The sequence below is a fragment of the Rhododendron vialii genome, chromosome 4a, assembly GCF_030253575.1.
Source record: "Rhododendron vialii isolate Sample 1 chromosome 4a, ASM3025357v1".
NCBI lineage: Eukaryota > Viridiplantae > Streptophyta > Magnoliopsida > Ericales > Ericaceae > Rhododendron > Rhododendron vialii.
The window spans coordinates 8,109,187-8,124,496 of record NC_080560.1 but is presented as its reverse complement, the minus strand read 5'-3'; the positions used below and the strand labels follow the sequence as shown (position 1 = coordinate 8,124,496).

General features: G+C 39.3%; 3 protein-coding genes and 1 pseudogene across 3 annotated transcripts; 1 reads left to right on the top strand and 3 right to left on the bottom strand.

The window, feature by feature from the left end:
- Positions 1 to 567: 567 nt before the first annotated feature.
- On the bottom strand, positions 568 to 1,318 carry LOC131323622 (chitin elicitor receptor kinase 1-like). The gene has a single exon (XM_058355474.1). The coding sequence runs from the start codon at positions 1,006 to 1,008 to the stop codon at positions 568 to 570; it is 441 nt and encodes a 146-aa protein (XP_058211457.1). The 5' UTR covers positions 1,009 to 1,318.
- Positions 1,319 to 2,918: 1,600 nt separating this feature from the next.
- Positions 2,919 to 10,621, bottom strand: LOC131323028 (lysM domain receptor-like kinase 3; annotated as a pseudogene).
- Positions 10,622 to 11,131: 510 nt separating this feature from the next.
- On the top strand, positions 11,132 to 12,974 carry LOC131323621 (uncharacterized mitochondrial protein AtMg00810-like). The gene is made up of 4 exons (XM_058355473.1): positions 11,132 to 11,191; positions 11,811 to 12,363; positions 12,408 to 12,571; positions 12,663 to 12,974. The coding sequence occupies exons 1-4, from the start codon at positions 11,132 to 11,134 to the stop codon at positions 12,972 to 12,974; spliced, it is 1,089 nt and encodes a 362-aa protein (XP_058211456.1).
- A 34-nt stretch (positions 12,975 to 13,008) lies between these two features.
- On the bottom strand, positions 13,009 to 14,354 carry LOC131323620 (lysM domain receptor-like kinase 3). The gene is made up of 3 exons (XM_058355472.1): positions 13,689 to 14,354; positions 13,441 to 13,541; positions 13,009 to 13,081 (listed from the first exon to the last, which is right to left on the bottom strand). Exons 1-3 carry the CDS (start codon positions 14,352 to 14,354, stop codon positions 13,009 to 13,011), a joined length of 840 nt encoding a protein of 279 aa, XP_058211455.1.
- Positions 14,355 to 15,310: the final 956 nt, after the last annotated feature.

Sequence of the window (15,310 nt, the reverse complement as noted above, 5' to 3'; positions counted from 1 at the left end):
TGAATAGAAAATGAGATCGGAAGAAGGCCAGAACTGAGAATTGCTGCCATTGCTGCTGTACTGTTAACAGTTAATTGGTGGTCTCTTTGACTTTGACTCGATCCAACTGCAGAGAGGGGTTGGGGCCGACTAATTAATTATTGAGGGCTCAAGAAAAAGATACTACCGTAGTATTTATTGAAGGAGAAGGAAGGACTCGAATAAGTCAAAGAAGTAGGCAAGGCCTTATTTTTAAAAAAAAATTATTTACTAGAAATTATTTATTTTTAGTTTAGTGATGAAAAATTACTACTAAATCTTTATAGTCAAGTTTTGCTAACGAATTCTCTATTGATAGTAAAACTAATCAATTTTTCTAGTGATATTGTGATTTTAAATAGAATTTCAACATTATTAAATTGATGAACGGAGCCTTCTTGGGAAAGTGCTTGAAAATAAGAAAGAGGAACGTCATGAAAATAACACGACTAAGGTTTGATCCAATTATTATTACTTTGAATTTTTTTCCCCTATTTTAGGCCTAGTTTCTTGAATTGAGTCCTTTTCCAACGAAAATTGTTATTTTTTTCATATAAAAAAAGGTGATGAAAAATGATTCCCCGCGCTAAAATCCACAACCGGGTTGTAGCTCTGCAGCAAATCCGTACTCAAGTTCGCAGCGGCCGCAATCGACTCCAAGCTATCCTCAACCCGAAGCGGGTACGTGATGAACAACCCGTACTCCTTTGACACCGACGCGTCTCCACAGGAACAATTCACCGTCACATTGAACCACGCATAAGTGGAAGTGCAGTAATGAAAGTACTGGATCAACATCGCGGCCGTAGTCAGGTTTGCGTAGTCCCATTTGGCAACCTCATCAAACGTGTTGCGAGACTCTGGAACATAAGTGAAAACGTGGCCCAAGAACTCTGTCATGGATGCAGTCGCAGCTGAAGGGGAAGTCGATTCTAGTTCCGATGATGTTCTCATAGATGATAGTATCTGTGTTGTAGCTAAGGATTTCATCCATTGAATTGCCTGATATTAGGTGTATTAACCAGATGGACGCATTGGGCCAGACGTAGTACGAGCCTAATGCTAAGTCGCAGGTCTTGGGACACTTTGGATTCGACCGTTGTTAAGATCATGATTAAGAGGGAAAAGGATAACACTAGTTTGGATCGAAACATGTTAGTAATTAGGATCAACCCCTAAAAATCAGGTTGGAGATTTTGGGGGTTGAGGAGGAGATTGTGGTTTTGTTATGAGGAAGAAGAAGATTGTGGTTGTGTGTATTTTGGAACGTCATGAGGAGGAGATTGTGGTTGTGTGTGTTTTGGAACGTTGTTTTGTCTGATTGGGAAGAAGATGGTGATTGTTTTTTTTTTTGTTTTTTTCCTTTCTTTTTTAATATTGTATACATTAGCAGGGTTAGCATGAGTAGGTTAGTTCACAAAGAATTCGAAAGCTGTTCACAACCCTAAATCCGAACCTATCGCTCCTCATGGGGCTTGAACCCAGGTCTCCACTAAGAAAATGAGTGTGGTTTAATAATGCTAGTAGCTTCTTCTTGTTGTTTCTGAACTGGTAATAATAGGAGTAGCTTGTTTGAATGCAAGACGTTCTGGAAATTTCTTAACAGTTATACTGTTCAACTGAGGGGTTCATAGACTTTTATTCAAATCGCACCATAATATCTAGGAAATTTATTTCTAAACTTTCCTAATTGATGCAAACACTTTTTTTGTTTTTATTTTTTAGTGATTAAATTTACAAAACAATTCCTGAAATTTGTAAAAAGTGTATGCATGCAGGAACTGTTTCATAAATTCATCCGCTAAAAGACAAAAATTAAGCGTTTGCATCAATTAAAAGGGTGTATAAATCAATTTCCCAATATCTAACCTATAGAGAAGAGGAAATTGGAGCTCTTTTTTTAGGCTAAGCAAAAAGATTTTATTAATCTTCATAAACGATTACAAAGATTAAACAGAACAAAGACACACCGGAAAGAAGCCACCCAAGACCACCGAAAAGGCCGGCAAAGTGCCAGCCAAAGAAGTCAAAACCTAAGAAACTCTAAACTAAAACACCCAAAAAATCAACCCCCAAACCCAAAACTCCACAAAAGATGAAAACCAATAGAAACTCCAAAACCTAAAAGAAAAATTCCAAACCAAACCCCAACAATCATAACTCCACAAAAGCACATACACACTGGAGCGAGATTCCGAAATTGGAGCTCTTTTCATGGGTGGTTTTTTTTTCTCTTCCGTTTATGTCCTTCTTTTGGTCAGTTTTTACAAATACACGGATCCTCTGTTTCAATTTTACACGCCTCCTTCCCAAGAGTTTGAATTCTTCACGTCTATTCAGGAAATTGGAGCTTTTTTGAAGTTTGCTTTTTTTTTTCAACATAAAAAATAAAATGTACAATTTTTTAAATGGTCCCTCCAGTTTGCATTTTGTCTCAATTCCGTCCCTCTAGGAAGGAAGTGTCATTTTTGCCCCCGAATTCCGTTAATTCTAATAATATCGTCAATCAAAGGGACCAAATTGAGACAAAATATAAACTATAGGGTTAAAAATGACACAGTTAATACTAGAGGGACGAAATTGAGATTGCACGCAAACTAGAGGTACTATTTCTAAAATTAACCCTAGAAGTTATGGGGGAGGTTTGGTAATTGTAACATGTTCTTTGGATAATCTATTACCGTCAATTGATTATTTTTAATCCGAATCATTCAAAATATTTTTGGATGGTCGAAATTAAGCGCTTTTATTCACAACTCCTTCGTGAACAAGTTATTCTCTTCTATTTTATCGCCATTGATGAAACTACTTGTGATATATTTCTTTACAAAACTTCTATATAATAGTCTTTCTTCTTTTTATTCAAAAAATACCCTAATTTGGTTATGATTTATCCAGACTTTCAAGTCTCAACTCCTCTACATCTATTTTCAGAAAAATAAAATTGCCCAAATGAGAACATCAAGTATCAAAACAAGGAAACAAAACTACAAGGCTAATTTTACAATTTTAACATGACAAATCAAGACCTACTCTCTCAATCCCATAATTGGCCTCTTGTACAACAATTGACAACAGATTTTTGCACCTCCGAAAATCTTCGACAGTTTTGATCTGAGTATTACAGCCAATCCAATGGACTCGCTGTTGGCAGCCATTACCTCCCAGACATTAGACTGACTAGAGCTTGGTTTTCATAAAAGGAACCAACATCCCAGTCATCCGTCGAGGACGAAAGAGTCATGAGCGCCACAACAGCAGACCGCATGCTAGGCCGTAGTAGCGGATCCTCTTGTGTGCACGCTTTCGCAAGCTGAGCCAGCTGCAACCAAATAGGACACCAAAGCTTTGTAAGAACTAACCTCACTGCAACGACAACTGAATATGGTTTTCGGGAAAGGGAAAAAAAATCACCTTGCGAACTGAATCAACGGGGTAGCTATCTCCAAGCCTAGGGTCAACCAGCTTGCAAAGCTCTTCTCTTGGATCAGGCTGATTAAGAACGTCCTCAAACTACAAAGCATTTCAAACGATGGTAATTAGCTCATGAAAACAAATTAGAGCGTATTGCTTGGTTCTTTTAGAGAAGTTTAATTAGAGCTTAAGCATGCCTGTTGTTAAGAGCGATTAATTGTTAAGCAGGAAAATGAGGACACAACTTACCAAACCAACGAGGCCCTTCGATTCAAGCATAGAACCACCTGCCTTGACTATGGCTTCTTTGGCTGAAATTAGTTCATAGAGGACAACCCCAAATGCATATACATCTATTTTAGGAGAAACATCACCATATTGAGCATATCTGCATCCAAGGATGGTAACCATATTGAACAAAGCAAATAAATGTCGAAAATCGACTCCTTCCAAAACTTTAAGGAATTAGAAAATGGAAACTTGCATTGCACCAAGTTTTCAAGAAACAAGTTAATCTTACTCTGGTGGCATGTATCCAAATGTACCCACAAGACGTGTGGGCTGTGACGAACCCCCAACTTCAGTCAGCTTTGTTAAACCAAAATCTGCAACCTACAGAAGAAGCATTTAATACAATGAAGATGAATTCCCTTTCTTATGGTTGCCAAACGACAACAGCACTACAAACAGGAATGAGCATCACCTTCGCATGGAAGTTTTTGTCTATCAGTATATTTGCTGTTTTGATATCCCGATGAATATAGACAGGCACAGTATGCTCATGAATATATTCAAGCCCTCTGGCTGAATCAAGAGCAATTTGCACCCTGGTAGACCAAGGGAGGGGATCCCATCCTAAAAAAGACAAATATAACAATCAGTAGCATTGTTTCAAAGCACTACCACTGGATGAGGTCTTGCCATGGAGATCTTTTCACCTGTCCCATGTAAATGTTGGCTTAAATTGCCATTCTCGATGTATTCATAAACTAGAAAAAGAGAGCCCTCCACACAATAGCCAATCAAGCGCACCTGCATTAGATGCCAATATAAGTTACCATGCCTAAAATAGTAAACAGAATTACAAAGGTGTATTCCTGAAAATGGTGCATATCCTCAGAAGATTATTCAGTGAAAGACTATAAGTAGTCGCTAGATAATCTCACAACAATACCTAGAAGAAAATTGAAACTTCCATTACACTAATAACCTACTGCAATGCCATATGGTTCCACCATAGTGGCCAAAGCTATTGAAATTTCCATGTTGTAATGTCAAATTATAGAGCATTAAAGGTCATTATTTCAGTTCAGCATACCAATTTATTCTACTTTTAAGTACATTATTTCTCATCATAAAAGCTGAAAGAAGCACATTGCTTTTAGGCCATGCTTAGAGATAACGCATTTCATGAAAACATGAACAGCTAGCCAGATAGAATTCCCCAGATATGACTGCCAAAATTATGGAGACATAGCGTACGCAAAACACATCATCCAAGGGAAATTCGAGTATTACCAGGTTCAGGTGATGAACATGTGTTAAAACCTTTAGTTCAGCAAGGAATTCCCTTGTAGCCATCATATCCATCTTCTTGATTGCAGCTTTCTGCATGGAGTTTCGCCATGAGGGATTAGGAACGTTGATGCACATATTTAGCATCAATATAAACACAGCACCAATTAAAAAGCGCTTAGCACCAATCACTATACAAACAACATTCACAAAAACTACTTGTATAGCACCGACCAGAGTGCAAAATCCATAGTAGACAGGAATATATTTTAGTAAAGCAGGTTATGAGATTGATCACTGAAGACAATGAGAGATTGACGTGAATATGTATCAAATGGCAGGGACCGATCTGGCTTTTTCTCTGATGTCCTAAAAAAGCGATTGTAGATCATGAACTATCAGAAATTCATTCAAACATAGCATACAAAACAAGTTGCTCATCCTCCTCCAAAGTGACTCCAAACCAGCTTTCCTCAGCAGGTCAGGTTGAAACGTCACTATAATTGTTTGTATGCAAAATTGATATTCCAGCTTCCCAAACCAGAGTTGGTCACAAATGCATCCTCTTTTAAATATCCATTCCACTTGCATACACGGAATACAATGCAAAAATAAGAACAGATCACTTTTTACGAGCATGTTATCTTAATCATGGGTAATAAGCCAATCAAGAAACAAAGCTACTTATTTGAGATACGGGAATAGAATGTAGTTTTGAATGTGATATCAGTTTTTTTTTCCTCTTCTTTGTTAATCACCATGATTAAATTAATAGCTACAAACCTCGCCTCGCAACTCAGCATAGTACACAGCTCCAAAGCCACCTTGTCCAATCTTATGACCAATATTGAAGTCATTAGTTGCCTTTGCAAGCTCTTCATAGGAGAACTCCACAGATTTGTCTACACGGATGGTACTACCATGAGCGTCAATGGAATCTGATTTCTCCAAAGTACTTCCCGAAGCTAAAAACACAAGCATGGGGAAAACACATCATTGTCAGGTTCTTGACTAATTCATTTTTTGCAACACAAGAAGCTGAGGAACTGTAGAAACTCAATATGAATATTCTTCAGCTGTTCAGCACATGAAAGAACATAAGATAAAATAACTTTAGTTCAGGAAAATGTCGTAAAAATTTCCTATCAACCAAATGTTTTCATGGCCCTACAAATACAGAGTAAAATGTAGCACACTTTGAAAACAAAGGGCACAAGCAACAATAGTGACTTGCAATGATTATGAACTTAAGGGTCCTCCTTAAAAAATCAGGGTTTGCACCAAATCAAATCATCACAATTTTTTGACAGATTTGGAAAGTAACCTTCTGTTTTCCCATGAATTGAACACCGAATGTGCCAAGGGTAAATGTAAATGTACTTGTAACCATGGGCGTAACGAATTCCAGAGCACATTGTGACCATTTAGTACATAAAGTTTCCCAGTTAGTTAGATTGGATTTAATCGTCAGCAAAAACATAAAGCAAGTGAAAGGGAAATTTCTACCCAGATATATCCATAAAGCACCCTTTCAAACATAAATGTTTAGTATGATGGAATAAAAGGAACACAGAAAAGAAATAGGGGAGAAATAGCCCCACCTTGAAGATGTTGATCTTCATATCTTTTTGAACTTATTAACTTGTCCGGCACTTTCTTCTTTCCGTAGAACCCACAATATATGCAAACAGACACTAGTAGTGCTCCCATCACTACTCCTATAGATATTCCAACTATGACTCCACCTGACAATCCTGCTTAAATGAAAGGCAAAATAAGTACTTTAGGTAGCAGAAAAAGCTCCAAGTAATCATCCATATATGGTGTAGTGTCGCAGTAATTAAGCTAGTCAACATTGAACCGGTAGCAAAGTTAGCCAGAAAACCTGTGCTGCAAAAGGCAAAACAATAAGTGGCTGTCAGATGTTAACAATTTATTGAAAGCGTAAGTAATGCAACAAAAAACATTGATCCAGTTTATGAGAACATCAAAGTTGCAAAAAATTACCTGGATTTCAGGGGCGGATATTTTCCACTTTTATCTGCAAAAAATTGAGAGATCTATACTTAAATAACTGGACACTTGAAGCTTCATACAAAATCGAAGATATGGTGATGATGCATTGTTGTATGGTGCATCTCAAGTAAACAGATGATTGAATCACACAATGGTCTACATATCATATCAACTTTGGTTTACCATGCTGCACAAACTGATATAAATCACCAAAATGATAAGAATCAAAGCAATAGCATTGCAGTAGTTATAATGTCATTACTACTTCGCAGTTTTGAGGCAATTTTTAGGTATCTTGGAACATCTAAACCAAATCGAGTCTTACGTTCCAATCACTTGGGGTCAGCTTCATAAATTTTTGTCCTCCATTGAGCTCTGTCAAGGGCTACTTGCTCACACAAACCTATTATACTCATATCCTATGATGCACCGACACGGACATGGACACCAACACGGACACTGAAACTGACACCGGGACACGGGAATTCTAAAAAAATGGGGACACGGACACGGCGAGGGACACGCCACGTGTATATAAATATATATATAAATAAATAAATAAATATAGTTTGGCACCCAAAAATTTTAAAAATATTATAATTTGGCCCCAATTTTTTTTTTAAATTACAGTTTGACCCCCAATTTTTCAAAAATTACAATTTGGCCCCAAATTTTTTTAAAAAATTACAGTTTGGCCCCTGCTGTGTCCCCGCAGTGTCTCCAGCCGTGTCCCTGCCGTGTCCCCCTGAAAAATTCAAATTAAAGTATGGGACACGCCACACGTGGCGTGTCCCGTACGTGTCCCCGCGTCCCCGTGTCTGACACTGCGATACCTCGACCTCTAGAGGTGTCGGTGCTTCATAGCTCATATCTTTGCACACAACAGCATCTAATGTCAATTTAGGTCTACCCCCCCGTAGCATTGCTACCTAAAGCTATCATATCCATTCTCTTTAATTACTGCATCTCCTAGTTTAAAATAGACATGCCCAAACTACCTTATTCTATTTTCCCTCAACTTCTCTTCTATAGGTGTTACACCTATTATCTCACAAACCGTTTCATTTCTAATCCTATCTCGTCTAGTCCACACATCCACCTCAACATTTTCATTTCCGCTACCCTCATCTTGTTCACATGTTGTTTCTTAATAGGCCAATATTCTGTCCCGTAAAGCATCGCTGGTCTTATAGCAGTTCCATAGAATTTTTCCTTCAATTTTGTGGGTACCCTCTTGTCACATAGTACACCAGTAGCACTCCTCCACTTAAGCCACCCCACTTGGATCATATGGGTCACATCATCGGCAATCTCTCCATCTCTACTAATAATTGAACCTAAATATCTAAAATGATCACTCTTTGGTATCTCCTAGTCTTAGATCATCACTCTTTCTTCATGCGCACTGCTGGTACCACTAAACTTGCACGCCATATACTCAGTTTTACTCCTACTTATCCCAAAACCCTTTGACTCTCATGCTTCCCTCCAAATTTCTAGTTTCGTATTAACACACCTCTAACGGTTCCATCTACGAGGACAATGATATCTACAAACATCATATACCATGGGATATCCTCCTGAAATTATCTAGTCAATTCATTCATAATTATGGCAAAGAAGTACGGGCTCAAGGCTGACCCTTAATGCAATCCTACAGTGATTGGAAATTCATTCGTTTCCCCTACTGGTGATCTAATGGTAGTGACGGCACCTTCATACATGTCTTTAATCACCTCGATATACCATTTGGTCACTCCCTTTCTCTCCAGAACCAACCATATGATGTCTCTAGGCACCCTATCATAAGCCTTTTCTAAGTCTATGAAAATCATATGGAGATCCTTCTTCTTTGCTCTATGTTTTTCTACCAATCTCCTTAATAGGTATCTAGCTTCCATGGTTGATCTTCCAGGCATGAACCCAAACTATTTCTCTGACACCGTAGTCACCATCTTCAAGCGATGTTCAATAACTCTTTCCCACAACTTCATCATATGGCTCATCAATTTAATACCTCTACAGTTGTTGCAGCTTTGAATATCCCTTTTATTCTTATAGATAGGTACTAAGATGCTCCTTCTCCGTTCGTCGGATATCTTCCTAGTCATAATAATCTTGGAACATCTGACGTAGAATTCCCTACGGAACAAAATGGACCTCATTAAAAGAACCATTCCACTATACACAAGCCAATTTCATTTGCTGCCAAATGGCTTATAGACCATAATATCACGAATACAGTGAAACTACATTAAAATTGTCAGTAAAATTGCTAAATGGGATGATGATCAACTACATCTCCAAAATAATTGTCAGTAAAATTGCTTGTGATGGGATTTATGCTAAATGCTAAGGTCACGTCACATTGGCCAGACTAATAGTGAAGGAAACATATACCTTAATTCCTTCGTTTAAATTCACTATTCTAAAACGATTCTGTAGCATGTTTTCGTCCGGTAAATTATTAGTGTTCCTTAATAACACACCTTAACAACACACCTAGGATTAGATAACCCCGATTCCCCATGAGGGATTTGTTGGTCAGCTAATATTAATCCCTTATAAATTGCTGATCCAAGTGCACAAACAACAATAATACTCCTCAACACCAAGGGATTGGCCTGTTGGTCAAGACCTAAAGACAAATGATTTACTCCCTTTCGATCTGCGATTCAAAAACTCAAAACCAACTAGCTGCCATCATCTCTTATGTGGCCTGGCTTTAATTGCTCCACATAAATTTGTCGAGGTACACATAACACTGATGCTCTGTATCTTTGTACTAAGAAATTTTCGACCGTCAGATCGCACAGAAATAAAAAGTTCTCACACAATCTAACGACCCAGAATACATGGGTATAAAGGTTTCTCAGTACATAGGATTTCGTGCAGGTACACATAGGCTGGCCAAGACATCCAGACTTATCCAAGGAAGAAAAAAAACAACAAAACCTTACCTCTGCCTGGAATGTGCAACAGACCACTCCCCGCGCTAAAATTCGCGCCTGGGTTGTACCTCAGCAATATATCCTCGTTAACCCTCGCAGCAGCCGCAGCCACAATCGAATCCAAGCTATCCCCGTCCCCAAGGGGGTACGTCACAAACAACCCATACTCCTCCGACACCGCCGCGTCCCCGCACGAGCAATTCACAGTCAAGTTCAGCACCGCATTGTCCGGAATCCGAGACGGTTCGTAGCCATTAAACCGCACCAGCCACGTGGCCATGGTCAGGTTCGTGTAGTACGTCTCAGCGATCCTATCGTACGTGTTGCCGAACCGGACCGCCTAAGGGAACACGAGGCCTAAAAACACGTCACCGATGCAGTCGCAGGTGAAGGGGACGTTGATTCTGCCGCCGATGAAGTCCTTGTTGGGGATGTTGTCTTTGTTGTAGCTGAGGATTTCGTCGATTGAATTGGTGGATACCTCAGCGATGAACGTGAGGTTGGCGTCAGGCCATATGTTGTACGAGCCCAGAGCCAAGTCGCAGGTCTTAAGACACTTGGGTTCGACCGTCATTAGGAAGATGCTTAGGAGGGAAAAAGGTAGCATTGGTTTGGATCGAGACATGCTGGGATCAAATCAAATCCTAGGAATCATCCGGGTTTATTTTATTTGATGTTGGGAGAAGATAGTGAGTGGTTGGTTGGGTGGAGAGAGAGAGAAAGAGTGTGTGAGAGTATGGTTGGACTAATGGCTGCTTGTTTGGTTGCGGAACGTTGTTGAATTTTTGTACAGTGAAGGGATGTGTTATTAGTGGGTGTGTGTTTACTGTGGGATCGGAAAGAACAACTGAAAATTGTCGCCATTGGAGTCTCACTATACAACAGCAGTTGGTCGTTCTCTTTTGACTGTATTTTTTATTTTTTAATCGCAATTTTCTTTGACTTTACTCGTTCCAAATATGGAATTGGAGCTGGAACAATGGTACATAGAAAATATACATCAAAATTATCCTGAAAAGTTAAATTAATGGTACAGATTCACTTCAAAGTTAATTTGTACTGTTGATTTATCTTTTCATTGTAATTTCGGAGTATATTTTTTGAGTACTTAGAATTATTGTTGGAGCCGAGGCAGAGTGATTATTCAGTGTAGCAAGCAGTTAATAATACTAATTTTTGGGGCTGAGGTAAGTATAAAGTAATTACCATAAGATAACATGGCGGCGTTGTGTCCCACAATCAGCGCGACTAAACGAACTAAGCTGTTGGAGTTTGAGGTCACATTTGTTCAATAAAAGCTCATTTAAGATTGATTTGTTGCATAAACAAACCAAGCTTAGATATTTTTTAAAACTCACTAAGTTTTCAAAACAAGTTCTAACAACCAACTACTCGGCTCGTTCAAATCATGATGTATAGGAAATTCAAGTTACTGGAAATCGGCTTGACTAAAGCTCATACGAGATCAGTATAACTCATAAATAAGCTAATCTTGAGCAAGTTTTGAAGCTCATTAAATTTTCACACCAAGCTTTACAACTAATTGCTCGCCTAGTTCCATTCGTTTATCACTCCTACCCACAATTACAATGTGATAGGGAAGTTATAGTTTTCGAATTGGCCAGAAATCTACCAGAGTTTACGATATTCGTTCAACAAGCAGAGGGATTGGATTTTTTTGGAAACCTTTAGCCCAGTGGTGAAACAACCTATTGTTAGAATTATTTTGAGCCTAGCAGTGCACTATAAATGGCCTTTAAAGCAGTTAGATGTCTCAAATGCTTTCTTGCATGGAGTTATTCACGAAGATGTTTATGTGAAGCAGCCCTTGGGATATAAAGATCCCACTCATCCACATTTTGTTTGCAAACTCAATAAAGCTTTATATGGTCGTAGACAGGCACCAAGGGCATGGTTCTCTGTGTTTTCTTCTTACCTTTTGGAGCTTGGATTTCAAGCAAGGCAGATACATCCTTGTTTCTTCTTCACAAGGGGTCCTCTCTTACTTTGATATCGGTCTATGTGGATGATATCATACTCACAGGCAGTGATTCTTCATATCTCACTCATCTAGTTCACTTGCTTAGCTCCCGATTTGTCATGAAAGATCTAGGATCTTTACATTACTTTCTTGGGATTGAGGTCAATTCTACGCCGAATGGGTTGTTTTTATCTCAAGCCAAATATGCTCAGGAAATTTTGACTAAGGCTATTATGCAGGAATGCAAATCGAGTGCATCACCAACATCTTCCAAAGGTCCTTATGATCCTTCTGATCCTTTGTTTGATGATGTTACCTTGGTGGGCTCATTACAATACCTTACTCTCATTAGACCTGAGAGTCCATTCTTCGTTAATACTGTATGCCAACATATGCATCAGCCTAAAGTCAGTCATTTTGCTGCTGTTAAACGTCTTCTTCAATATGTGAAAGGAACTCTCAATCATGGTCTGCATATTACTTCGGGATCTCTTCCTTAACTGCATTTGCAGAGGCTGACTGGACTGGAGATCTAGTGGACCGACGTTCCACCTCTGGTTTTGTTGTTTTTCTGGGATCAACACCTATCTCTTGGTGTGCCAAAAAGCAGCCCACCGTTGCTCGATCTTCAGCGGAGGCTAAGTATAGGGCAATGGCTCAAACAGCAACTGATCTGGTATGGATACAGCAGCTTTTATCTGAGCTGCACATTCCCATTTCTCCACCCCATATTCTTTGGTGTGACAATCGCTCTGCTATGGCCTTAGCATCCAACCCAGTATTCCATGCTTTTAACTAAGCATATAGAAATTGATTATCACTTCATCAGAGAGCAGGTTTTGGCTAAAAAATTGGTTCTTTGTTTTATTGGTTCTACTGCTGAAGTTGCTTATATTTTTACCAAAGGGTTGGGTGTATCTCGTTTTCTCTTCTTGAAGACCCACCTCACCCCCCATGAGTTTGCAGGGGAGTATAAAGGAAAGCACAGCAGTGCACAACAGTTAGAAGTTAGTTTGGTAGTTTGTTCAAATTCATTTGAAATTCAGTTTGATTGTATTTCATTTGTGCATTCTCTGTGAGTTAGTTGAGATATAAGTTTGGATTGCCGGCTCATCAATCCGAGCAGTGTACTTGTGGTCCAATAGGAGCTGTTTCATCACGAGAGATAAATAGGCGTTTCTCTTTTCTGTAAAGACAGGAAAAACAGTTGAGGAAATAATAGAACAAGACTCTCTCTCTCTCTCTCTCTCTCTCTCTCTCTCTCTCACTTCTATTTCGATTTACTGATTTTGTCAGAGAGAGACCATAAAATGGTACACATGTTCCTCCTATTAAGGTGCTAATAAGATTGCATACTACACACAGATCTAGGATTGGATATCCCAATTTGTGGGATCTGTTGTCCAGGTAACACATAATCCCTAATAAACCCTTGATCCAAATGCTCTAAAATCTATAGAAAAGTGTCCGTTCAATACTCCATCCTTCTACCAATGCAAGCAAATGATCAACAAACATGTTCTCAACCATATCTTAGTCGCATACACTTTAAAGCTCGTTCTTGCGCTCTCATTCTCAATCACACGCGAATTATGTGACACAGATCCATAACATTGAACAATTGCACAAACAACAACTATAACTCTCTGACCCCAATGGATTGGATTAGTGATCAAGACATAACACTTGGGTTCACTCCTAGGTCTCGGTTTCTAAAACTCCTTACTACTGTCGACTCTTATTGGCCCGGGCTTTGATCCGTCCCTAGAAATTATTAGTCAAGGCGCACATACTAGTCCCAACACTGAATTATGGAAAGCAAAACAAAATAAAATCGTACCTTTGCCGGGTATGTACACTAGACCACTCCCAGCATTGAAATTCGCGCCCGGGTTGTACCTCTGCAGCAAATCCGTACTCAAGTTCGTGGCATTCGCAATCGACTCCAAGCTATCCTCGGCCCGAAGCGGGTACGTGACGAACAACCTGTAAGCCTCCGACACCGACGCGTTCCCGCACGAACAATTCACCGTCACGTTCACCGTCGCGTTAACCGGAATCGAGGAATTAGCCGGGTAGCTGTTGGACCGCTCCAGCGTCGCGGCCGTAGTCAGGTTCGCGTAGTACGTCTTGGCGATTTTATCGTACGTGTCGCCGGACCGGGCCGTGTAAGTAAACACGTGGGCCAAGAACTCGCCGTCGATGCAATCGCACGCGAAGGGGACGACGATTCTAGAGCCCGACAGGATGAAGCGCTCGGTGGTCCCTGGGTTGTAGCTGATGAGTTCGTTGACGGAATTGCCTGATACTTCGGCAACCAATCTGGTGTACGCGTCGGTCCAAACGTAGTACGAGCCTAAGGCCAAGTCACAGCCCTTGGAGCAGGTGGGCTCGACTGTTGTTAAACAGAGGGAGATGATCGAAAGGGAAAAGGATAAACCCAGCTTGGATCGAAACATGTTAATTAGGATCAAAACTCCAGGGATCATATGGATTTGTTGGTATTATTTTGGATCGTTGTTTTAGCACTCGATTGGGAGAAGATGATGAGAAATTGGTTGTTCGCTGATGAGAAATAGATTGGATTAGTGGACCAATAACTGTTGTGATAGCGAAGTGTTGGGGAAATGTTTTGCTTCCTTCGAAAAGAGAAATTTTTCACTGACTGGTGCGTACAGGCCACGTGGTGTTAAGCAAGCATCTCGACCGTCCAAACGTGTTTTAAACGGTCCAAATTTGTTTGAACTCGAGGAGGTGTTTTAGTAATTTTACACTAAAAAATTATCCAAATAAATTCGAACCATTTAAAACACATTTGGACGGTCGAGATCATGTTCGGCACCATGTAGTCCGTGCCCATCAGGCACTGAAAAACTTCTCGTGAAACATGTAGTACACCTCAAAATGTACCATCTTTTTCAACTCTTTTTCCTTTGAATTGTCCAAGCGAACGTCTATGACGGGAAGTGCTTGTGGACCAAATTAATAGGCCGTTCCGGTTTCTAGAAAACAGAAGTTTTAGAAAATGAAAGTAATTTCAAGCTCAAAAATTATGTATTTACGTAAATAATTTTTTTATTAATATGTATCTTGTTTGATAGATCTCATTGAAATTTTTTAAACAGTGCAAAATAAATTAAAAAATTATTTTTTATTTTTATTATATTTGAGTTTGAAATTATTTTTTTTTTGAAAAAAAATGTTTAAAAAGAAAACGGAACGGTACCTAAATACTAGTATAGTAACAAATCTGAAAGGGAGTTGAGTTTTCTAATTGGCGGGGAACCTACGGTACCGTAATAAACATCCTTTCTAGAAGAATGATAATTTACTATTTGCTAGTGGTGGCTGAAACATACACATGTGTATATATAGCCTTCACCTAATCAGAGTAAAGATTAAATAATCTCCCCGA